This window comes from Antrostomus carolinensis, unplaced genomic scaffold, assembly GCF_000700745.2.
Source record: "Antrostomus carolinensis isolate BGI_N321 unplaced genomic scaffold, ASM70074v2 scaffold15510, whole genome shotgun sequence".
In the NCBI taxonomy this organism is placed as follows: Eukaryota; Metazoa; Chordata; class Aves; order Caprimulgiformes; family Caprimulgidae; genus Antrostomus; species Antrostomus carolinensis.
Window position 1 is genome coordinate 66855 of NW_010287881.1, and position 24956 is coordinate 91810.

Here is a 24956-nt window from a genome sequence, read left to right on the forward strand (position 1 = left end):
CTTCTGGCTCACCCTGGTATGAAGATCCTCTAGTTAATGTGTTCAGGAAAAACTCCACCAAACTCAGTGTGGTGGCACCAGTGCATGCGAGAGGAAAAGCAGGATCTCTGCAGAAATGGGGATATTGGCTACATGGGCTGTCTGCTTAACGTCCTAGGTACATTTACTGTTCATTTTTTACAGATTTCCCTGGTAGATCTAACTTTTGTCAAAGCAGATTAACGGCAAGACATTCATAAAACATTTTGCCACATGGTAGTATGGACTGAGCTTTTCGCTTGCAATAGATGGCTAAGTAAGCTATCGACATGTGCTATCATATGTAATCAAGCTTGCTAGATTAAAAGCAGGACTTGTGCCCAGCAAACAACGCTGTATATTACTCATTGAACTTCGAGCAGCAGTTCTCTCTTGTCAGGTTTTATTAAAATATTCACATGCTTCCAAAACGAAACAAAGGTCCACCGGCATCTCTTGGGGAGAAGAGGTGGGATTGGTTGCATTCGGTTGCCATTTGGTTGGAGATGTCGTACAAAATCCTCACATACTGAACATGGCTGAATTGTAAAAAGCTTTCACCCAGAAAGGAGGTCTTTGTTACACAGAAAGTCTCTGACTCCTCCAGCGCTTGCCAGACACTGTTACATCACGTTCTCAAAGAGCTGTAAGGATCGCATGATATTATCATCCTGAAAACAATGAGAAGATATTTTAATAAAAACAGCACTGACAAGCATAACTCATAGCTTTGCATGGCACAGGAGCAGTTCTGCTGCTGCCACTGCAGGCAACAGCCTTGTTTTCATAATGCTTTTCAACCTCAATGGGCTGGAATTGATTCAGTGATCAGGTCCTGATTCAGCAAAGCAGTCACCTCTTCCTTTGGCACCTTAGTCTGTCTGAAGTATGCAAGGACAGGATCATAATCTTGACACTCACCATGGGCTGTGCTTTACTGAAGAAAACCAGACACCAGCATTGAGCTGGTGACTGTACTGAACCCTCAGACTTCAGTGCCTAACTGCATTTCATTGATCCCAAATATGAAAGTGTGCATGTAGCTTAACATGCTGCAAAACTCCAAATGAAACTGCAGGTTTTGAATGTACAAGCAAGCTGCCCTGAAAGACCACTTGATCCCAGAAACACAACCAGCTCGAATCCAAATACACACAATCTCAGCCTCTCCAAGGTTCCTAGATCCAGATGAGAAATTTGGAGACACGCAAGGGAAATACAGGATTGTTCGTCATGAAGCCTTGAAATTGTACTTCGAGGTAATAACCAGATTAATATTCAAAAATATAATGATTTTTTTTTACAATCAGTGCAAAAGTTAGAATAACTCTGCCTGTAACATGAAAGTAATTTTCCACATTGAGCAACTTAAGAGATTTATTGTAACTCATTCCTCTATCTTCTTGTGAGGCTGCATCCACCTATCATCTCTAGCACAGTTTGGTGGGTACTATTACAAGGTATTGCCTTGGAGCTCACTGCCCATGAGCCGTATCCTCGGAAATGGCAGAGGTAAGCAATGTAGTGCAGTTTGGTTTGTTTTTCATAAAGGAAATAGAAGATCTTAGTGTAGCAGGGCTCACTTCTACCTGCCAGGAAACCACACATGACAGTGCATCAGTCTGCGCAGCAAGTCAACAGAAGGAACGAAACCCAAACTAGGGCAGAGCATTAAGTAAACTTTAACAGTTAAAAGTAAAGTAAAGCTGCACCAATACTGAGAGCACTAATCACACACGTGCATCCAGTCTGAAGGCAAATTATTAATGTGAAAAATAATACACAATGCAAATGATCAAATCAAAGACGAGGCCAAAAATAAGCTAAACAATCAGCAGGGACCAAGAATGAAGTAACTGGAAAAAATTAGCGTTGCATTAGGCATCTGCTAACAAGGATTTTGCCACCTGAAGTCCCTTACTGAGAAGTAATCTGGATGTTGCCAGAACCAGACTTAACATAGAACGAGCGGGAAGCCAGCCCAGCCATCCACAGTGAGTGCTTTCGCATTGCTCAGGTACAGAAGAGCTGTCTGACTGCAGAACAGGAAAGATTTTTCCAGGGAAAGTAAAATACACAGGAGGGCTGGTATATGCAATTATTTGCACCAGTGTAAACTTTCTAAAACACAGAGGCCACTATTGTACAGATTAAATAACAGAGATATCTCTGAGCAAACATTCACACAGTTAATTACATTTTAAGACAACAGACAGCTGGCCAACTGCATGTTAATGCAGGTGCTTGTCTTTGTGCCTGTGCTAAAAATACAGGCAAATAATTATCCCAGCCAGCCTAATGTATGGAATATTCAAGAGGGTGCTTATTATCAAAACAGGAAAAAAAATTAATAATAAAAAAATCAGGGCTATGATGACAGCATTTGCTTTTAGTGTTTGACCATCAAAACATGAACTAGTTTTATATGCCAGTTGTGCAATTACAAGATTGAGACCTTTGCCTCTAGGCAGTTCCAGCTATGTGGTACCTGCTAATGACATCCAGGAACAGCACACAGAGACAACATCAACCTCTCTCTCAGGGGAAGAAAAAAAAAAAAAAAGGAAAAAAATTAGTAGGGAAGTTTAAGGGCATTATGAACTTTCTCTGGAGTTATCTGCTTATCTACAGAATCAGGTACTGCAGTTCCCTTAGGAAAATAAAAGCACTGGCCGCCAGCACTGGCAATGAAGAGACCCTCTCCTGTGATAAGTGTGACCCTACTTCCCTATTCAGTTATTCAGTCACAGGCTTCCCAGAGCACCACAAGAAACACAATGTTGAAGCTTTTTTTTTTTTTTTTTTTTTTCCACAGAGCAAAGAAAACCTGGGATCCTGAGCAGCATCTTTTTTCAAATGGCATTTGTCCAAAGGGAAAGCAAACAGTGTGGCAGGAGCTAGACCTTTCATTGCAGTTATAATTTTGTCCTTACCTCCTGACACGATTCAATAAACTCATCTAAAGTTACAACACCATCTTTGTTTTTATCCATTTTCTGTAAAATAAAATTTAAAAAATTATTTTTGTTTCCATAGGTAACACTGCAGTTATAGTATCATATTGTATCTGATGCAACCTGAATAAACTAAGGGCACTTTACAAGGTTATGTTACTCAGTGTCACTGGATAAATTTGCCAACTGCTAAGGACTTGTTTGCTCTGGTATTTGGAGCACTTTTGAGGTCATCTCTAACTATCCCTTCCTTGACATACACAGCAACCTCTGCCCTTATTACATCATTTATTTATTCACTGCCTCACTAACCAGCACCAATATTCCTGTCTCTACGGGCAGTAAAGAGAAGCAGCACAGAAGGGCTGCAATACACACAGAGGCTTCAGACTTGCTGGATGGGGCACATCCCAATGCAAAGGGTCAGGCTAAGAGACAAATGAGATACCTGGGAGCCAGGAAATCAGCAGACACTGTAGTGTTAGGCTGAATGGCTGCTAGGGTTTATTTTGGAAAAAATAGTGGGGCATAAGATGGAACTTGGGGATAACCCTACAGTAAAGTATATCAGTGCACAGAGAACAAATGTTAAGAAAAACACCAAAAATCAAGTACCTGAAAGAACATTTCTACATGCTGCCTTGGAGCATCTTCCTTGAGCACTGGATATGTGTACTTTCCCATCATATCATAAATTGCCTTTACGATATCCATCATTTCCTGCAGTAACAGCATGCCAACACAAACACAAAAGGGAAATTAATAGGAATAATAGCACACTTCTTTCTTTCACTGCCCTTTTCTTCACCCTCCTTCTCCTACTACAGAACAGCACAAAGAATGCCTACACACTTGCATGCAGACAGATGTTCATCTATAAAAACCAATTGCTTCTTCCTGACTGTGCCATGACTTTGCCACAGCCACGCTGGAGGCTCTGGCAGTGCTCATGTCCCTCCTCTAGCCAGGCAGCACTGCAGGACATGTGCTCTGATATGGCAGCTACTGGGTTGCAAGTGGCGTGCTTGGTGCTGAGCACTGTGGCACCAGCCTTGTCCCAGAGCCTCCTCTGGGGCCAGGGTCCTTCACAGCAGTCACTGGGAGCCTGTCCCTTCTCCACACCTTGCACAAACTGCCACACAACTCTATGACCAGTATTGATAACCACAAACCCTCCAGGCACACACTATAGTTTTGAGAAGACAGACCAAGATGTATTTGCAAAATATTCAGGTTACCATGCTCAAAACCAAAGCTTCCCACAAAGGGAACAAGCAATCCCAGATAAGAAGATAAAACCAGATGATCATGCAGGATTTGGGAGCAGTGCTGTGGGCCTGTGGTGCTTCAGATGAGCCCACATCATGCCTCCCAGTGCAGCCAGAAACCCCTTGCACCTCAGTCACCAAGTAGCTAATGTGACAGTCACCCTCCCTTTCGCAAAGATTATGTTGCTCATAGCTGTAATGAGGATTTTGCTTCTGGCTAAAGTAATACATTAAAAGGTACTATAATATAGGAAAATATGTCTACAAAAATCACACAATATAAGAACACTGTGCACTTTACTTAGATGCAGATAAATGGTCAAGTCCAGTCTGATTTGCATTTAATTAGCTGCATGCAAAATTAATCGTGCTCTGCAACAGAAACCAGTCAGCTCTCTTCAGAAATCAACCACATTTGTCAGAAACAGCCTTACCTCCTTGTTTATATAGCCGTCCTTATTTATGTCATACAGATTAAATGTCCATCTTAGCTTTTCATGAACAGTTCCCCGCAACAGAATGGACAATGCCATCACAAAATCCTGGTTCAAGGAAGAGGGAAAACGTGAATTTTCATAACATCCTCTTTTATGTTCTTTATATACTGCCAGTCAAAAGACTTATCTTTTTAGGACAGAACATATGGTTAGCAATCTCTTCTTACACCACTTCCCAAAAATTGGTCCTCTCTGAACTCAATGGACACAGCACCCAATAAGATGAACCAAGTACTGTCACATCAATAAATGTGAATGAGGTAACCATGCAAATAACAAGAGTCCTCAGGTACTCAACTGCAGGCACTGTAAAGGCCAAGCTTATCATATAGGTTAGGCAGCTTAGCAAGGCTGGAAGGGCACTAAGACCTAACGGGTGCTGCAGCCTTAAACCTCCTAAGTCCTAGGGCAAGGGGTGTGAAAATGGCATGGGCTTAATAGCAGATCCAGTCTAAGTCAGGTAGACTCAGATCCTAAAGTCAATAGGACAGTGGCTGCTCTGGCCCCTCAGACTCGCCAGGAACACTGCAGTATGCTCAAGGCCAGAAGCTGATGCACACTCCTTGCTACCCATTCTGATTTATCATGCTCTAAACTCTAAATACTGCATGAATGTCAGCATGGCAATACACATGTCCGGTTTTTAAGAGCACTGCAAGATGCTCAAGCGGCAATTTCCCTCCTAGAAATGGTCTGCTGCAAGAAGGAGTCACTCAGACTGCCACTGCCTGGTCAAACACAGCTGGACTCTGCCTGTGGCAGCGGAAACCGATGCTTTTCCTACCCCCTAGATCTAGTGAAGGAGGAGGAGGAGGAAAATCCAGCATTTTCTTTGTGTTCACATTGAGAGAGACAGAAAGATGCTAAACTCCTCTAACACAGCGAGCCTCAGGTTTTGTTCTCTGGCAAAATCTGTCAGACTAGACTAGATGCGATTCTCATCACTAATTACTCAGTCTGGGACACAGCATTTTAATTGTGTTCTTTGTTTACAGTAAAGTTATTGCTTCCAATACCTTTGATTTATTGTTTGTACTGCACAATGGCTCAGGCAGTGTAAAGAGCATTGCTACAGGGATTTATTAGTACAGGCAGAGCTTCAAGCTAACAGAGCTATATAGTTCCTGATACCTCATTTAACGTATTTAGTCCTTCCTATATTATCTCCATTAGCTCTGCATAGGGCACTGCATCACTCCTTAGAAATCTATGCTCTTTTTCCCAAGGCCCAAAGGAATTTGAATTTGCTGAACAATACAAAGTAGAGGACAAAACGCTTATGTTTGACAACCAATAAAGAGACAGATTTGCCAGGAAGGAAAGCTCAGCACCACTGGGGTTTTTCTGTTGTTGTTTTTTGAGGTTTTTTTTTAGTGTTGTGGTGGTTTGTGTTGTTTTTTTGGTTAGGTTTCTGGAAGTCTCTAACTACTGAGTAGCTGCCATATCCAAAACTCCCACTGCAGCTGTTGCTACAGACACACACATATACATATGCTAACATTCCCATTTTACACTTGATAAATGAACTGATTTCTCAGTCTTATCTGGAAATTATTGGAGTTCCTAGCCTTTTGATGGCAAAGGCAAGACTGCCTCTGATTTCTAGTTTTATGGTCACAGTAAACTGTTCAAAACTACGAAGTTCATCATTCACAGGCCTATGACTTAACGTACACCTTTGCTTCACTCCAACTATGTGTGTGAGCTTGAAGGACGGCTATTTGTAGCTACAGCAACAGGCCTGTTAGTTAAAGGGTGGATTTGGTTTCCCTAGGAACGAAGTAGCTGAGATGCTTGTTCAATATATCAAATAAGCTAAAACCCTTCCAATATTCCAGGAACATACAAATGTAACCCTGCAATGTACAATGACTGCAGAAAACACAAGATGTACTGTCTTTTCTTTGACATACAAATTATCTGTGCAAATCACTGGACAGGACTGTCGCCAACCTTTCCTCTCTGCTACATAAATCTCTGCACTTTCTCCCTATGGTACTGAATAACATGACCTATATGTTTCTTTAGTAGAAGGAAACATGCAGCTCCATCTGCATAAATTAAAGTGAACCAGATTTTAAAATATCAACTGATTTTAGACTGAAACCTCTAAACCATAATTCAACAAGTCCTACTAGCTTACAATGAAGAATGGATGGAGAAGCCTAAAAACACAAAACTGAGAAAGAGGTAAAGGAGGATGCAAAACAATTACCTCAAACTTCACTGAGCCATTTTGGGCGGTGTCAAATGCGTTAAAGAGATAATGTGCATACATGCTAGCATCTGCAAAACATAAAGGGCACCATTTGGTACAACAGTTCATTATACACTAATGGCTCTTAACAATTTTTGTATAAAACCCCAACCTTTTAGCATTGCCATATATTCTGTGAACTAGTAAATGTTACCATGGACTAGCGTACTTCCCACGCCCTCCCTTAAAACAGCCTTGAAATATAAAGCTTTTATTACAGTAGAAAGAATCTGGATTGTGGGGCTGTATGTGAAAGAATGAGCAAAAAAACCCTCCCAAGAGTGTCTCTGGGGTAAATTTGTACCAGCTCTGGTGGGAAATGAAGTAAAAAGCACCAAAGAGCGATGGCAGCATGTGTGCTTCCTTCCTCTATTTTTTGCTTTGTGTGAGATACAGCAGAGATCCCCAGGGACTGTCCAGTTTCAGAAAGGTCTAGTTCCAGTAACATGAGTTTGGCCCATGACTGTTAAAGAGCAGTCTCATCCGAGGCATATTTTCTTCTTTTTGAATCTTAAACTGCTGGGTTTAAAAAATCTTTTCTATTGAGAAGAACAGTTTCTACGGCCAAGTGAAGGATGGCTGTTAACTGGGAAAAACAGTAATAGTATGCAGAAAAAAAAAACCCACAAAAACCAAACAAACAAAACAAATAGGTGTATGACCTTAAGACCTTCACTGGCCTGTTCTGTGTTCTGGAGGCAATTCTCACTGCTCTCTGCACTACTAGAGCCCAGCTTTTCAAGATGTGAGCAACTGATAGTAAATTTGCTTAATTATTTCATTGCTATTCTAACAACCATGCACTTTTTTCCTCTTCTGTTCTTTGCCTCTAGCACACAGTATTAGTCAAGCCTGAGTCTTCAGACTCAATGCATGGGCATTCGGGTGGAGCCTGGTGTCCTGTGCTATGCAAGCAGTCAGGTGGAAAGACCCGGCATCTCTTTCCTCTGATCTCTATGAAATTATTTTCCATTATTCAAATAGAGGAAAGCATAACAGTGGGCAGAAAAATCAAATACTTAAGTCATTGTCATCTGTAAGGATTGACTACATTAGACTTTAGGGAAAAAAAAAAAGTCTACTGTATTTTTAAGAGAAGAATTATGAAAAAAAAATAGTTCCAAAAGAAAACCATAAAATTATTTGTGGGACGCTCCTACAAAAACCTCCTACATAGCCAAACTAAATGATGCATTTAAAATATTAAACTAAAGGTCTTATTTCAATAGAGTATGATGTACATTAAGAAATACTAGATCACTAGTATCATTTGATGATTAGCAAAAAAGAAAGGATAGGAGCCCTATGTAACAAAAATATCACAAGCCTGGGATGACACTGCACAAAGTTTTTATAATTCAGAGGTACTTTACTAGCTCTGGAATGTACAAGTTTATTTGTAGAGATAGCCATAAAATTGAAAAAATCTCTGAGGAATCCGAAATCTCACAATTTATGATGCTAAGATTATACAAACAGTTTGGAAACCAAGTGAAAAAACTGTGTAAAATACGAAACCACATCTGTTGTTAAACCAAATTATTAAGCATGGTTATACTACTATCTTCATTAACTGAGGCAGAACCACATTTCATAGAAATGGGAAATGGATCCCCCCCTCAGTAGATGGGGAAAAAAGTTATCTATCCGTAAGAAGATGAAGTGTCTGTGCCCAATTGTTTTTCACACATGGGAAGGAAGAAGTCACCCAAGGTGTGTCACTTAAAAGGAGTTAGTGCATTTACTGGGGGTGACTGGAGTTCCTTGGACTTACTGGAACTTAGATTGAAAACACAAAACTCATCCAGGAATACATTAAGATTATAAATACTTACTTTTTTGCACATTTGTTAAAAGTGTAAATTGAATGGTTGCTTTTTATCACAGAATCACAGAATGTTGGGGATTGGATGGGACCTCGAAAGATCATCTAGTCCAATTCCCCTGCCAGAGCAGGAACCTAAATGAGATTACACAGGAAGGCGTCCAGGCGGGTCTTGAATATCTCCAGAGAAGGAGACTCCACAACCTCCCTGGGCAGCCTGTTCCAGTGCTCTGTCATCCTCACTGTAAAGTAGTTTTTTCTCAAGTTTAAGTGGAACCTCCTGTGTTCCAGCTTACACCCATTGCCCCTAACAGAATAACAGATTTATAACAGAATCAAAAGCAACAACAAGAAATCACCAAGTCCATACTGAAATTTAATGTGAAATTTATAGGTGTACGTCTTTGAGGTCACATGCATTTTAAAACATAAGCATAACACATTTTATCTTGACATTTAGTCCAGAAACCACTTGTTGATACCCTTCTTAAAAAGTAAATGCACATGCACTTGCAGAAATTTCATTGACCATTGCATAATGACTATATTCTGCAGCTCCTACAGAGTAGAATATATTCAGAAAGCCTCAAATACTGCAACTTTTACTAAAAAAGCCACCTAAACCTCTGACTCATTTCTTTCAGTTTGAGAACAGCATCCCCATGGAATGTATCCAGTTAGAAGAACATACAGCTTCTTGATGGTTTTAAAAGGCAAGAACATACATTATGAGAGATGTAATACAATGCTTTACTATTCCAAGACATGACATGACCCTGTCTTAATTAGTCACACAAACACAAGAAATTATCATTTCGGGTAGCTAGGTGTTCATACATCAACTAGGAACTGCTTTAAGAATTTTAGAGAGGATTTGATTAATTTGCAGGCCAAAATGATATCTGGGACTCTCCTGTGATAGATAGGACATGCACAGCAGTCCAGCAGCAGGGAAGCAAAGACCCGCTGAGGAGAAATGATTTACCTTTCTGCCATCCAGAAAGTCAAGAAAGAAAAAGGCATCAATCTCCAGATTCTATCTTGGACTAGTGCACTGTTTAGTGGAAAATAAAGGACTGACACCTAGTGGCAATCTTCAGTGTGGGTTTGTCTATATTCTTGCGGCATAACTGTTCAAGAGGTCTCACTTAATTTTATTACCTTGCTGTTTGTGTTTCTGTTCAAGATCCTGCAAAGCTTAAGCTCAATTCACTTTTCTTACACAGATTATCTGAAGTAGTTTTGCAGCCAGCTGGCAGCAATGAATGTTAAGGCATGCTTCAATAAACCCAACAGACGCAAAGTACTCTGCTTACCTCCATGAGGAAAAAACTGTGCATAGATCTGTTTGAATGTCTCTTCATTAACAACCCCACTAGGACATTCCTGTTGTAAAACCAAAAAAGAAAAAAAAATGATAATGAAAAAAACTTGCTCTGTTAAGGTTCATTTGCAAAACTCTACAAGCCCAAAGAGAGCAATTAAATCACATTCCTGTTCCCACAGTGCTCTGGATGCACAGGCTGTGTAGTTGAAGAAATTAAAATAATTCAAACTGCAATTTCATCTTAAGCAGCTCAGACTTGGCTCACCATTATTAACATTTCTAACAGTGTTTTCAGCAGTGTTTAATTGTCATTTTATAGAACGACCTAGAAAGGCAGCTCATGCCTTCTGTCATATGAAGTTTTAATCTAATATTTACAAATAATGTTAATGCCAGCTAACACTTCCCTATCTGATGCCTCCATACATGTGAATTCATTAAGCCTCAGCACAAGACTGTAGCCACTGTAGCTGACACCAGCTCCACGGAGGCTAACAGTACACACCATGCTCATCAGTCCTTACAAACAAGCTTTAGTATTAGGCTGGAAAAGATTAGATAATTTTTAACCTGTTTATCTGCTCAGCCAGACTGTGCCCATGCAAATTTTCTAACCTGGTAACCCGTGGGGTTATTTTATTTTTAAGCTCTGGTACTAGAATCACAGAATCACGGAATGTCAGGGATTGGAAGGGACCTCAAAAGATCATCTAGTCCAATGCCCCTGCCAGAGCAGGATCACCTAAATGAGATCACATGAATGTAAGGTAAGGTATCTCATTTCAGTTTTGGCTGCTTCAAATAAGGACAAACACTTCGGAAGAAGGTGGCAGATTCTCTCATGTTCAGAAATACCAACTGGCAGAGACATGGCAGGTCTATTCCCTGAGGCAGGCATTTGACCCTCTTCACTGCAATTTCAATTCCTCGGCCCCAGTTGAGGCAGTATGTCACCGGGAGTAAAGAGGGAGAAGAGCACTGCCACTCCTGGTAGGACATGCTGAAGATGGGTTATCCAAGCAGATCAACTCAATCTCTCACGAAACTGGTGTGCATATCTTGGTGTGATGCTTATGATTAAGCTGAAGGCCAGATTTGGGATCAAGCGAATTCATCAGTTACTGGCAGTATACCCACTCCATGCATTCCTGTTTCTGTGTCACACTATGATTGCTGTCTCATTTTAATACAGGCTCTTCAGCAAGGAGTTTCACAGATCTACAACCCTTTGTACAAGAAATCACCTTGCCTAATAGCCCTGAATTCCTGTATAGAGAGAGCAAACAGTTGATCCCAATGCTTCTTCTGCCTGCCACTTGTGAATTCACAGATCTTCCCTTTGTTATCTCTTTTCCAGGCTGAAGCATCCCACCTTGAGAATCACAGAAGACACTGAACATCATTTGACCATCCCATCTCTGCACCTTCCTATTTCTACCATACCCTTTTTGAGAGAGCAGCCCAGGACTGCAAGCCATGCCACTACACTGTTCATGTGTCCTGCAGCATAAGAGCGTTCTCTCCCTGTTTCTTTGTTCTTTTCCTAATGAACTGGAATTAATGGAGAAATGGGATGGAAACTGTTCTTCAGATCTTTTCAGTAATGCTAATCCGGTGTACTGGATAACTCTGGCAAGCAGCATATCTTATTTTCCTCCTGGACTTACCTTCTAAAGCAATGGAAATTAATTTAAGAGTTCATTCTTCTGCACTAACACATCTAGGAGGGCAATGCCTCTGTGCAGACTGGGATGCTGTGGTAGCACAAGCAAGCTTGGGGATAAACAGAAATGAGTTTGAAAGAGCAGAGAGCTGCACAGCCCTTACATCCAAACACACTACTTCCACATTACACAACCCGGAAATAACATGCTACACCATACGATGCTGTTGGGGTGGAAACCCACCTAATCTCCCTATAATTCCGTGCCCAGCCTGGGCTTCATTAAAGAGCAGGCTTGGGAGGGCCTGTCACGGCCCTAGGGTGGTTTGCACAGTCAGTACTGCTATAGTTACTCACTACCAGCAGCCTAGAGCTTCCACACATGCATACACTCACTGTGTGTTCCACCCCACTCTCCAGATCCAAGACAAACAAATTCGTATTCTGATAGCATTACAGGTTGCTGAATTTGAGATGAGTAAACTTCAGAAGTCTAAGAAAATCCCTTTGAATTGGTAACACAAAAGAGCTAGAGGAAGTTTCAAGCCTATGACTTATTTATTGATGAGTTCTTTAGATACCTTTTAAGAACAAAAAGGACTTTGACGAGAAATTCTTCCACCATCAAAAGACTATAAAGGAAAAAAGGCATATTTTTGATCTGATCTGATCTGCCAGCATCACTTGCTGCCAGTGTGCAGCACTAACCGCAGAAAAGACCAGAACAAACAAGAGAAATCCCTTTATCCTGTACAAGTCATGGAAGGAGAGCAAGGACTGGTACTTCAGGTGACAATAAGGCAGTTTGTTAATCACATACCCGTTTGCTGTTGAAATTAGGGTGATTGGATGGGAGTTCCTCCAATGCAGAAGAAATCCTGCTGTCTTCTACTCGCTATTTGGGTAGAAAACCATCAGTGATTTGAAAGAGATTTGAGCTAAATAAAGGATAATTTGTTGCTTGAAAAGCCCTGAAATTATCTTTTACTCTATGTCTTAATGCCCTGGCAATTGTTTTTCCACTGGTTATGTTTAAGTGCCCCAATTAAAACCCAAACCTGGCACTGTGGTCTTGCCCTCACCAGGGTCATCCCTTCTCCAGCATCAGTGTTCAGGTCTTGTCCCATAGCAAGGGGAGAAAAAGACCAACTGGACTATCTAAAGCCAGTAGCTGCAGGAATAGAACTTGTTTTTTCATTTACAGACAAAACTAAAAAAACTTTCTAATTCCATATGGCAAAATTCCTGGTTAGATGAGTATCCTCAAAATGTTCCACAGCTCCTAATAAAACAGCCATTTGCCTGGTTCCTTTGTCATGAGAAAAGTAATGACTGCTTCGTTTGTTTGTGCCACTTCTAATAAGCTAGAAATCATTAAAAGAAGAATAATTAATAGAATGTAACAGCTACCACAAAAGTGTTCTCTCAAAGTTCATGTTTCCTAAACCTTGTAATTTAATGTACATCTTAAAAAAAATCTGATATTTATGTTATCTTTTAATCATAGATTAGGTCCAGTGCCCTACCAACAGCCATTCTTGGGTAAAAATTTTCTCCTTGGTCACTAAAGCGCTGCTGCTCCAAGACCCACACTGGGCCTTTGCAGAGTTTTGGATTATTTGACCAAATTATCATACTTTTTAAAACTAAATCTAGCACATCACCTAACCATCCTTCCCAGCACAGTGCTACTGGCCAAACACACTAAGTGCAGATGGATTTCTTTCTCTCATCTTGATAAATATATCTATTATATTCACTAAGAACCATCACTTCACATGTGTAAAGATCATTATTTGCTCTATACTTTTCACAACTGCAGAATCCCTTGGGTCTGGTCCATGATCTGTTAATAGCCCGTGTTTACCAAGAGCCCCAGCCCACCACTAACAACCCTGAGAATGAAGTTGGAGTCTGTGAAGGGCAGGTTGCTGCTGCACACACTCTCCTTGCAGAGGCAAGGTCTCCTGTAGCAGTTTTGGCCATTGTGCCTGATTAAATTTTCTGAATTTCCACATGATCCTTATTGTTTCTGATGCTCCATCTGGAAGCCAAATGAAAGTTTGCATCAAACCTCCAGGAGGGCTGGGGAGAGGCAGCACTGACATTGATCAGCCTGTTTAACTCTCTATAACTGGATTGCTTTCAGACACATATGCTAGTACCAATTCATTTGCACTTAATTGATCACAACTTTGTTTTTATAAGAGTCAAATAATGCTCAAGAGGCCTCACTAGTGCTACAGTACTACTTAATTCAGCTGACTTAAATTTCTGTTGTGAAAAGGAGCAGGTAAGCTTCCTGTTAGTTTAAATTCCACTAAAGATGACAAAGGTTTACTCCTTCAAGAAAAATTTATTGGCAGTATGAAAAAGCACAGCCCTTCACCATAACAATTGTAAGGCCTTCCTTCAAGGGCAGGGAGTTAGATTTCAGGTGAACACCTCTCATTTCTTTAACCTATGCATTCTTCTAAAATGTCTAACAAGAACAGTGAACATTTTTATTTGTATTGTCAAGCACAGAAACAACCCCTCATTTTCAAAAAGCTAACTATCAAGCGTTGGCATTGACAGCATGAGTCATGCATTTGAAGTGACCCTCTCAGACCTCTTTTAAAATACTAAACCACAAAGAAGCTCAATCCACATTAAGGAAAAAATAAATAAATAAATAAATAAAATCACAAAAGTTGCACCCGCTGTTCTTTCTTTTGCTGGAATCAGAAATTAATACCATTGATTCCTTTCAAAGATATGCAATGCAGACAAGCAGGGATCAGCAGCAGAACCGAAGTGGTGCTAAACATAACCTGCCCATCAGACTGTTTTCAGCTGACTCAGCCAGCACATGAAAAGGAGTACTCGGGGAGTCATGTTATGCTAAAATAGAGATACTAAGGTAGCTGACCACAGCCAGACTCTAATGTATTCTCCCTCAGGATTCACAATCTAGATTTGTATCCCTAAGCATTCACACATCCCACATATTTTGTTGCTCTTCCTGTGTTTTCCCAAGTTTGGGAAAATTTTGGGGATCATTAAAGTATCAGAACATTTCTACCTTTCTCCTACTGCTTGCTTTAATCTCCAACAACCTCATTTGTTAGAGATGATTACATCTCATACTGTACTCCATTACAGTTTTGCTAAAATATTCACACTAAGGTAAGGTAAGAATGTCTCCAATAGCCCCTCAGTTATTTTGGTTGTCTGTTTTCCGATTTAGAAAATTATCCTTTGCAGCTAAAAACCATTTCCCCTAACAGCACAGAACTCCTCCACACAAATTGAGTAAAAAAACCCCTTAAAAATCCTTTTAAATTCATGCACTCAATTCCAAGGAATACTAGTCATTAGAAACATGGTCTAACTGTGAGGCATTGAATCACTGAGCTCAAACCTCTGTCATTTTTGGTCACTTCATTAGTTATCAATTAATTAATTTTAATCTTAAAAATATTCTCATTCTCCTCCCTCCTATTCCATAACTGTTCCCCAAACCTTACTCCTCTGGGGAGTGGAAACTTCCTTCCAATTCCAGTCTATGCCTGTTCATGGCCATTTTTCCCATGCCAATATTGTCTTTCAGCTCAAACAGTTCTCTCCCCTGATGTACTATAGACAGAAAGCACCACATTTTATTTTGTTAAGCTAAAGCAAGGCAAGATCCACCAGAGGCTCTGCTTATTTTTGCCATCTCTGTTACTTTGCTTTTGCAGAACCACAGCCAAAGCACTCAGGCCAAATACCTTATATTAATTTGGCTCCAGCCTGACAGTAGCTAACTCCAAGGTGCAAAATAGACTATTCTGCATAATGTGGAATGCACCTTGGGTACAGAGATAAATGCTAAGAGAAAAGTAAACCTTTGGTCCTGGCATCAAGAGATGTTGGAGGATGGCACCCTTCCACAACTGGAAAAGAAAGCTAAGACCAAGAGAAGCTACCCTAAGCTGCACTGAAGCGCCTTTGGCCAAACACCATCCGTGGTTGTGAACATCCAACCACTCAGCACCTGTGACTGCAGCTGGGCTGAGCAGGTCTCATTCTTTCCATGTCTGATATAAGTGCCTGAAAATGGCCCTGTGATAATCCAGGTGTTGCCTCATGACTAAACAGGACTGGTGCAATCACTGAGAGCAAGCAATAAGTGAAAGCCAGAGAGAGGAAAATGACTGTATTCCCACAGGGATTTTGAATCTCCAGATGGCACTGTAACATCCCAAAAAGCAGACAGTTTGGTACAATAGCAAATATGGTACCAGCTGAGTCAGTTTGCCTGCTGTGCATAATTACTCATCCCATTGAAACCATGATTTACAAGCTACGAAAGCTAAAGCTGCCCTTTCATTTCAATGTAAGCCTTAGATATTAAAGCTTCATGCATATTGTGTGCATAGCAGCTGGAGGAAAACAGACTGCTTTGTTCTAACAACCTGATATAAAACAAGATCTTGCCAGCATTGCCAATTAATACCAAAACCTTCAGTGAGGTCTCAGGAAAGGGTTTAGGTCACAAGCTTGTCTATCATTCTTCCTCTGGGAGGTAATGCCTCTGTACCACAAAGCAAAATTGGGAGGAGCAAGAGGTAACTATCAGATCTGCCAGGTAAACAGCAAGGCTGCCTCTGTGTTTTGCTTTGTAGCTGCTGGCAGAGCCAGCTGCTCCTCTTGGCATGGAGGAGTGCTCTCTCACACAGGATTCCCACCAAACACAGCAATACAGAAGGCATTTCTGAGATCTTAGCAAAACACAGCAGTGTTTAGTCTCCCATTGTAGGCAGTCATGTCATGCTGCACTGTGGGCTAACATGTCAAGCTCTCTCTTAAAAAGCCATATGATTTCTTGCTGACTGTCCAAAGCATGAAGAGGTTTCATAACATCAGCCTTCAGTGGTTAGAAAACTTCACACATGAGATGACCTCCTATGTGCAGTAAAGTCTGTACAAATACAACACATGCACCAAACAAAAATACAGAGAGGTGAGCTATGCTTTGGCCTGCATAGGTGAGCGGTGAAATGAAGGACGAAAACACCAGACACCTTGGAGAAGTCAAGTATACATTAGAGATGTGATTCAATCAAATTGCAACAATCTGTCAAAAAGAAAGGCCTTCTCTCAACGTTTATCAGGTTTCCATCAACACTGCCTGTATATAAGGTAGCTCAGCTTTCTTTTGGCAAGTTTTGATCCAACAGATTTGACTTCCTCTTTCCAAGAAATTTCAGTATTTCACTGTGACAGTAGCTGAAATGCTGAAGCTGTCCTGCAAGACAACTTAAAAACCACCCTGTGCTTATTGAGTTAGCTCGATACTGATCTATTAATCATCATAAAAACATCAGCTGGCATAAAGCACCTGGGTGACTAAATCTGGACCCTTAGGCAACCATGTAATGAGCATTCATTCTTCAAGGTCCATAAAACATCTGTTCCATGTAGCCTCAAAATTCCCTCTCTGTTTCTATTTATTATGATGAATCCCCAAGAGGCAGCAGCAGGTGACCCAGAAGCTGAGGCTCGTGGAGCCACAGACTCCCTGCTACCAGGGAGAGTATGGCTGGAACGGTGGATCACAGAGGTGAGCATGGTGCTGTCTGTGCATGCAGTTGTGCCAACCGGCATGTTTCCCACTTTCAACTAAACCCACAGCCTCTCTCTTGTCTCCTCAGTCTTGATACCAATTGGTACTTTAGATTTCTCTTAGGATCCTGCCACTCCAGCCTTATTCCTTACTTAAGCAGGACCTTATAGTCCTGATGGGCTCTAATAAGATCCTACTGCAAGAGGAAGATTTCTCCAGCTAGAAAAAGGATTAAAAAAACCACCCTGGGAAGTTAATCACAAGCAAACAGTACCACTCATACTTGAACACGAGGAACTGACAGCAAGAATTAAATAAGTAACCATAAAAACATTTCCAGGTTATTCTGAAGTACTAACACAGTTGAGGAAATTGAAGTGTGCTTACTGACATTTGGAGAACAAATTTAATGAGACTATTACATGCTGAATATTCATCCAAACACAGTTTTAGGCAGAGTATGGTGTAATAAATATTAGATGGAGGGGCAGATTGTGCTCATTTTGCTGAGATAGGGGAGATGTAGCACAAAACTATGAACGTTTAGCTGGGGAATGATACCAAATGCAGCTGATCAGTTGAGGCCAGGAGGGACATACATACTAGACTCAGTTCACCACATTATTGATCTTACATTTTTAAATCCTCTGTAAAGCACTTGAAGTTCTCTTTTAGTGAAATTGGTTTGTGCTTCAAGCTGTTCCAGTCCTTCGGGTCTATGGCACACTGTAGTCATTTCTAATTCATCTTCAATTTTATCTGAAAGAGAAGAGAGGAAAATATTTATTTTGGTTGTTACTTTTGCTCTATTAACACGATAGATAGGACAGACTGGATTTCAAGAGCAATAGAGAACAAAAACCATCAACAGAACTGATCTGTATAACTGTTTTCAACCTCTTGAAAGCAAAATAAAAGCCATATGAGCAAAGCAATAGCTCACATTTCTTACTGGGATGCCAATTAGCTCCCCATTCACAAAGCTGAAAGTGGTGGTGAGAGGAGAAGGGCAGGCAGCAGGTATGTTGCTCCAAAAGGCAACACTAGGTATTTCTTATGCAAATATTGAAATACCATGGAGAAACAGGCCTTTCAAAGTACCAGCTTTAAAGTAAGCTGTGCAAATGTAAGTGAGAGAGCAGACATGCTTAAGCATATTAGAAAATGACATTATACTGAGGGTAAACAGTGAGGGAAACTCTCATATGTGCTAACCAAAAAGTGACACCAAAGGTCACTTTAACTCTAGAAGAAATTCAAATGAGGTCCACAGTTGCTGAATCTAGAATAAATCCCACCTGCATTTGCTTGGACTTTTTGGGGAAACATAAGCAATAAAAATACTTATGTGCGTTTTATTCAAGAAAATGTTCTCCTACAAGGAAGAAAAATACTCAAGACTTATCACATCCTGTATTACCGTAACCTCACCTCTTTCTAGTGCATGTTTTTACCTGTCAAGCTCATTTCCCCAGCAGTATAGTTAATGTGAAAATATATACAGATGCTTAGTGTATGTAAATTTGAGACTTTTTAAACTTCAAGGACCAGATGCAGGTTTCAGCTGACATGAAAATCCCATCCCCATCCAGAAGCTGCTTGTCATAAAAGCTAACACTCCCCTTATTATGCAAATCACATAGCTTTTGCCCTGCAAAGGTGTTTTACGTTATCGGACTCAAGTCTAATATAGTAATTCCTGCTAAAAGACAAGGATTTCACAAGAAATGTGCAAGGAAATGAAGTCACTCTAAATAGAGGAAAGTCATAGTAGATTGGCTCAGTAAAAGAACAGACCAGAATAAAGCTATTTTTTTAATCTGTTAATTGATTCAGTACATATATATGAATGTTATTAAGGGAAGACACACGCAAGTGAGTGGTAATGCTTAATTAACATTGGTTCATTGTTTCAGTATTAAGAAGTCAGTTTGAAATACTGGTGAATTCAGGATAAGCAGTGAAAATACATGCCTAAATACTGTGCCCAAGGTCCCTTGCACAGCAAGGGAATAAAGGCAAGAGAGTGTAATAGTATGGGACAGGAGTATCACAACCATTATGATGCAAAAAAAATTACTGAACACTGGCAAGTGGCCAGAAGAGCCCTGAAGTAGACATCTTCTCCACAAAAAGGGAAAAATTAAGAGTCTAGAAATTAAAGCTCCTGTTAGAAGAAAGGAGATGGAAAAGGGTATCTGCTACAGGAAAAAGAACAGATAATGTGAAATAAAGGAGGAAAAGCCATTTTCTTTGAAAGAGAATACATGCCACAAAATGAAGGAATGCAGAAGAAGCTGTAGAGAGAGGAAAAAAATGGGAAAAAAATTCCTTAAAATGAGGGAAGGGGAATGAGTGGTTGAAAAAAGGAGAGGAAATCCATTTAGAACAGAGCCAGGTTAGGGAGACTCATCACTAATCCATACATTGTATAGGAAATACCTTTTTGTTTACCTTTGGCTAACCATAAGTTACCTAAAATCCTTTACACAAAATGCATGTAACCCCAGATGCCTTCCCCTGTATTTCCCCTGCTGTCCCCCAACGCAATAAGCAGTTTACACATGACCTTGACAGTTCTTTAATTTTTCCATAGGAAGCCATGGGTTCTGTGCTGTGCAATATCAAGCAAGTTAGGCTCTGAGCCTTTCTCTGCTCTGTAAGCAGTTCAACATGCCCACTTTTCACTGACATTTCCTATTGAATGAGTCACTCTAAAGTTATTTTGAACTTCAGGCAATGCAGAATATAAGTGTAAAATACTGGCCATCTAGTCTCTATATCCTATAATATAATTCAACAGAGAAAAAAAATCTATGGAACCTCAGATGAGTAGCGAGGCTAATGCGGGAAGTCAGCCTCTTGGATTACTCTTATACTTGGTTTTATTTACTTCTACAATGTGGCTGTTCACATGGTTTCTACAGACACAGAAAAGATCCAGCTGAGAAAAGTCACACTCTTTGCAAAAACCTTGTGAGATCTCTAACTTTTGGTGGGTATTTTATTTGCCATATACTTCTTAAGCAACCAGTTTTCCAAAACACTTACTGTAATTTGTGTTAGTATTCTAAAAACAAAATAATTAAAGAAAAAGGTCTCGCTCATGGAAAACTTGCTCTATAGTTCCATGATAGCCTTTAACAAAATCTGCAGAATTATAGCTCCAAGCTCATAGTTCCTTGGCTTATCCAGATGTCCTTTATATGACCAGTCCCAAAATTAAGGTCTTAGAATTATTTTTTCAAAATATTTTTGATTAAATAAAATATTACATGGTGAACACTGTAATTTAATAATAATATATTGTCTCTTGACAATACTAGCCTCATTCAGTGGATCATTATTTCAAAAGACTGCAATTCATCTTCTTCAGCTTGTCCTGCAAGAATAGCTTTTTCCAACATTCCCTTCATGAGCTTTGGTCCCACAGGGCAGATATTTCTATGTTAAAAATAAGCCAGATTATTGTTGTAGATTTGATTCTATTTCCCATGCTGAGAAATGTGGCTCTCTTCTTTATAATAAACTGCAGAAAGGAAATTATGAAAAATTTATCCCTTTCAAAGGGACGCTCTATTTTTTCCTTCCGTTCCCTATTCCAGAACCAGCATTAATCTCTGCCTCTGAAGAGATCTGATGGTTCCCTGTGGATTAATCCTTTCATCTGCTTCCTCTTGCTTTCCCAAGGGAAATATTTTGAAACTTAGCAAAAAAACTTGTGAAGCTTTAGATCTGGCTAAGGGGGCACTCAAAATGACACCAGAGCAACAATTTTCTGGTAAACACACTCTAAAAATGGTAGAAATTGTTCCTTCAGAGGAACACGCTCCAACGCAACAGAGCGGCCCTGAGCATTTCTTGGAGCCTCACTGCAGAAAATAAATACAAGAAAGACTTGCTAGCTCATTTTGTCTATCACTCACCAAACAAAGTGCTATTTTCTGTGGTGTTTCAGAATAATACCTGTTTTAAAAGATAAAACTTATTTTGGGAGTAACTACTTCACATAACAGGCCTCACAGATCAAACGTTCCTTCCTTGTGTTCATCAGATATTCACATGTAAACACATCTCAGTTGTCATCCCCTGTGCAAAGATTTCCATTCAGCAACATCTCTCTTCATCCCTCCTCCCTTCCTGGCGAAAGCTTGCTGTGGGCATAACACAGACCTCAGAGCTGGAGGACACCTGTGGCCAGAGACTTAAGGACACAAACTATTCTCCTATGCAAATGTATTTTCCAACTCAGTCATCCCCACCCACCACAAAGATTTTGTTGTTATTGTTTCCTTTCAGTGTTTTCTCTTAATCATCTCTTTTAAACCTCTTTCTTCCATTCTCTGACACCCTATAAATTAACCACAGTAACTTCAATGGCAAAAAAGGAGATTGTCACTTCCTTATCTGCCCTCGCCTTTTATTATATATTGTATTTCCTCTTATTTACATTTTAATTATCACACTGGTTCAGTCCCTCCCAGCTCTTCAGGGATGTCACTGTATGAAATATGAGCCCTTGCGTTCATAAACACTGCAGTTTTATTAAACTGAAGCTCACTTTATGGTGGTGAGTGCAAGTAAGAGTGTATATACATAGATATACACATGCAAATTTAAAGTTTTATTAGGAAAGCACGATGTTAAGATATTTTATCTAATGTCATGTTCTTACTTTTCCTTGTTTACAGCTTGCTGAATACCTGGAGAGATTTGAGTGTGAGAAATAGCCCACCACTGGTTTAAAGCTAATTCTCTTCTCCTTCAATTTGCAAGCGCACAAACAGACCTAGGGACTGACTGTAGACCCTGCAAGGGATATGTGTGGTCACCTCCCCAGCTCAGGTGACATGTGTGACCAGACGCAGCAGAGATGAGATACAGCCATTGCTTACAGCATCCCTTTTGAGCTGGAACTAAGCCCTGCCCTGCTTGGCAGAGACACCCACCTCAGGGTCTGGGTACCATGCAGCTGTTGAGTGAGCACTGCTCCTTAGCAAGTAAGACCAAATTTATTATTGTGGATCTCAAAGCATGATTTGGGGTTTTGGTTTTTTTTTTTTTGGTTGAGTTATCTGTGATTACCAGTCAGGTGGACTCAGTAACTAAAGCAAGAGGCTTGTCCTGCTTGCAGGTACTGATAAATGAGATTTTTTTTTTATTTTTTTTTTCCTCCTAGCTTCAGCACTTGTTGAAATCATCCCTGGATTAAACCCTTCCACACTAGATAGCTGCAGTGAATTTTGTTCTAGGCTGAAGATCATACACACTTTTTAGCTGGAGCAGAACATGCTTGTGCATTTGCTTAGCTGTTTTTCTTGCAATATGCTTAAAACCGGAGGAATGGCAAGTAGCACCTTCTGATTTGGAATTTTCCTCTGGTCATATTTTTGTGGCTGCTTTAATAGCAAGGTATGAACTTTGGGTCTGGTAGAAGCACCATAATAATAATTACTTCATTTTGCATTTTCATGGAAAACAGCACCTGTATTTGCTTAGCCCATAGGACAGGCACATTTTATATATCAGGCAAAATAAATAGTGGCTTCACTTTACAAAGAAAAATATTCCTGACATACTTGCATGCACATGCATATTTTATGGACTGTTGCTAATGGAAGATATTGTATTTAATTTCTCTGCTGCTTGCTCAAGAACAGAGAATTAGTTTTAATTAAAGTAGATCAATATTTTAACTGAATACACTTTGGAAATTACTTAATGAGACCTGGTTTATATATCCTTTCATATTTGTTCTTTTGTTATCTTTACAATCTGAAGATTTCCATACTTAGCCAGCCAGCAAATGGCCCTGTGTTTCACCGCTGTACACGTTGCTGAACAGAATTTGCATTTCTCCAAGTGATAAACTGAAGTAATTTAAGCCTATTCATGTAAAAGTCTTTTACAGCTACATGCCTATGGACAAAATTGCTTTATCATGGAGGAAAACAGATTTTCAGCCACAGCTGGGTACTTCTCTCCTCAAAGAACCAGGCAGAGGGACTCCATCCTTACCTTACCCATGGTAAAGAAAAGAAACCTATCGATTTTGAAGGAAAATAATTCCAATAATTCACTTCCCAGATTTTTCCATTCCATTGGCCACAGGCACATTTATCTGCCATGTTATGGAAAATGTAGTTTCATTGTCAATTTATCCTAAAAATACACAGGTAACATAATGCACATCCAGGACAGCTACACAAACTAAGACACTGCCCCAAACCAGTTCCTAATTGTGCAATGCCTGTTGGAGCCCCAGGCAGTAACCTTCTGGCACTATCAGCAGAGGGTCAATGGTGTGCCACCGTCAGCACAGAAGTCAAGTCCAAGTTGACTCCTAAAATCCACTGTTGACAGCACATCTTCTGCTATTCACTTTAGGGACCTATCTCCATATCAAAACAAACTAATTTTGTGTTATTTACCAGCTTTCTTGGCTGTGGTTTTGAACAGCCATTGGGCTCCAATTTATTAACCTGCCCATCCTTCCTCTTGCTGGTGGCTGCCTCTACACAAACATCTTGCACAAAAGCACAGGGTTGGTTTTGCTGGGCCAAACTCGCTTGTGAAACACAAGAAGCACCAAACACCTTTCCCAAAGTGGCCACCTAAAATACTGCAGCATTTCCAGCCCTCCAACCTATGAGTTGATGCCTCATTATATCATTAGGGCTGGCCAAGGACAACCCAAGGCCTAAAACATAGTTTAAAGGGAGGGTGTAAATGATGATTTAATAAAAATGCAAATAACACTGTCCCCTGCTTCGAGGGGCTGCAAGGTGAAACTCCTAATGCCAGGCTCCATAGCTAAAGGAAGGATTTGTAAAACACGTTGCATATAATAAATTCACTTTTTGTTGCAGAAAAAAAAAAATCAAGATGTAAAATACAACTAATGTGCCCAGTGTTAATTGTAAAACTGACAAGTATTAGATGAAATGAATGATTTTACAAGTACAGGAGAAGAAGAGCAAATTATGTGCAAGAATTATTAGACTGCATCTTATTTTCATTTAAAAAAAAATTAAAAGTAGCTACATTTTAGGAGCAAGGACCTGAAGAAAAAATTTAGTTTATCCATGACATCTTTGAAATTAATCTCCAGACAGAAGAATACTTGCTTGGCCAGATCTCGTAGGAAATAAATCCTGCCTGTGGGAAACCAATTGCAAATATTTGAAAATGTCATTAAGAGAAATAACTGAAGGCCTAAGTCCATAAATGCTCATTATGGCAGAAAGTTATGGGAATGGGAGTCAGGCAAGAGCTATATTACTGATGCAGACCCTTCACATTGGCTTCAGCGTTCCCTCCGTTGGTGTAAGCGGGAGCTATAGGAAATATTGCTTTCGTGAAGTCCTTCCAGGTCTGTGGTTCTTGATCCCTGGGGCAAAGGCAGCTACCAAGTGCAGCTCCACTACCTGCAACAGTCAGAATATTTCTGTGCAGTTCCTCATGCTTCCACTAAGCCAAAATCTAAGTGACTCCATCTGGCAAATACAAATCAACAAGACTAACACAGCAGATAATGAGAATCCTGTGGGTTTGTTC

At 40.1% G+C, this 24956-nt stretch overlaps 1 protein-coding gene across 2 annotated transcripts in view; it reads right to left on the minus strand.

Moving 5' to 3' along the window:
* Positions 1-408: 408 nt before the first annotated feature.
* The window catches only part of LOC104522455 (Kv channel-interacting protein 1), a 54594-nt gene continuing 30046 nt past the window's right edge, over positions 409-24956 (minus strand). For both annotated transcript variants that reach the window (XM_010164765.2, XM_010164773.1), the window contains exons 2-8: positions 18034-18158; positions 10136-10205; positions 6953-7023; positions 4675-4782; positions 3588-3692; positions 2952-3014; positions 409-689 (exon numbers count right to left, since the gene is read on the minus strand). In XM_010164765.2, coding sequence (XP_010163067.2) covers positions 642-689; positions 2952-3014; positions 3588-3692; positions 4675-4782; positions 6953-7023; positions 10136-10205; positions 18034-18158 — 590 coding nt within the window. In that variant the 3' untranslated portion in view covers positions 409-641. The remainder of the gene's footprint in view (positions 690-2951; positions 3015-3587; positions 3693-4674; positions 4783-6952; positions 7024-10135; positions 10206-18033; positions 18159-24956) is intronic.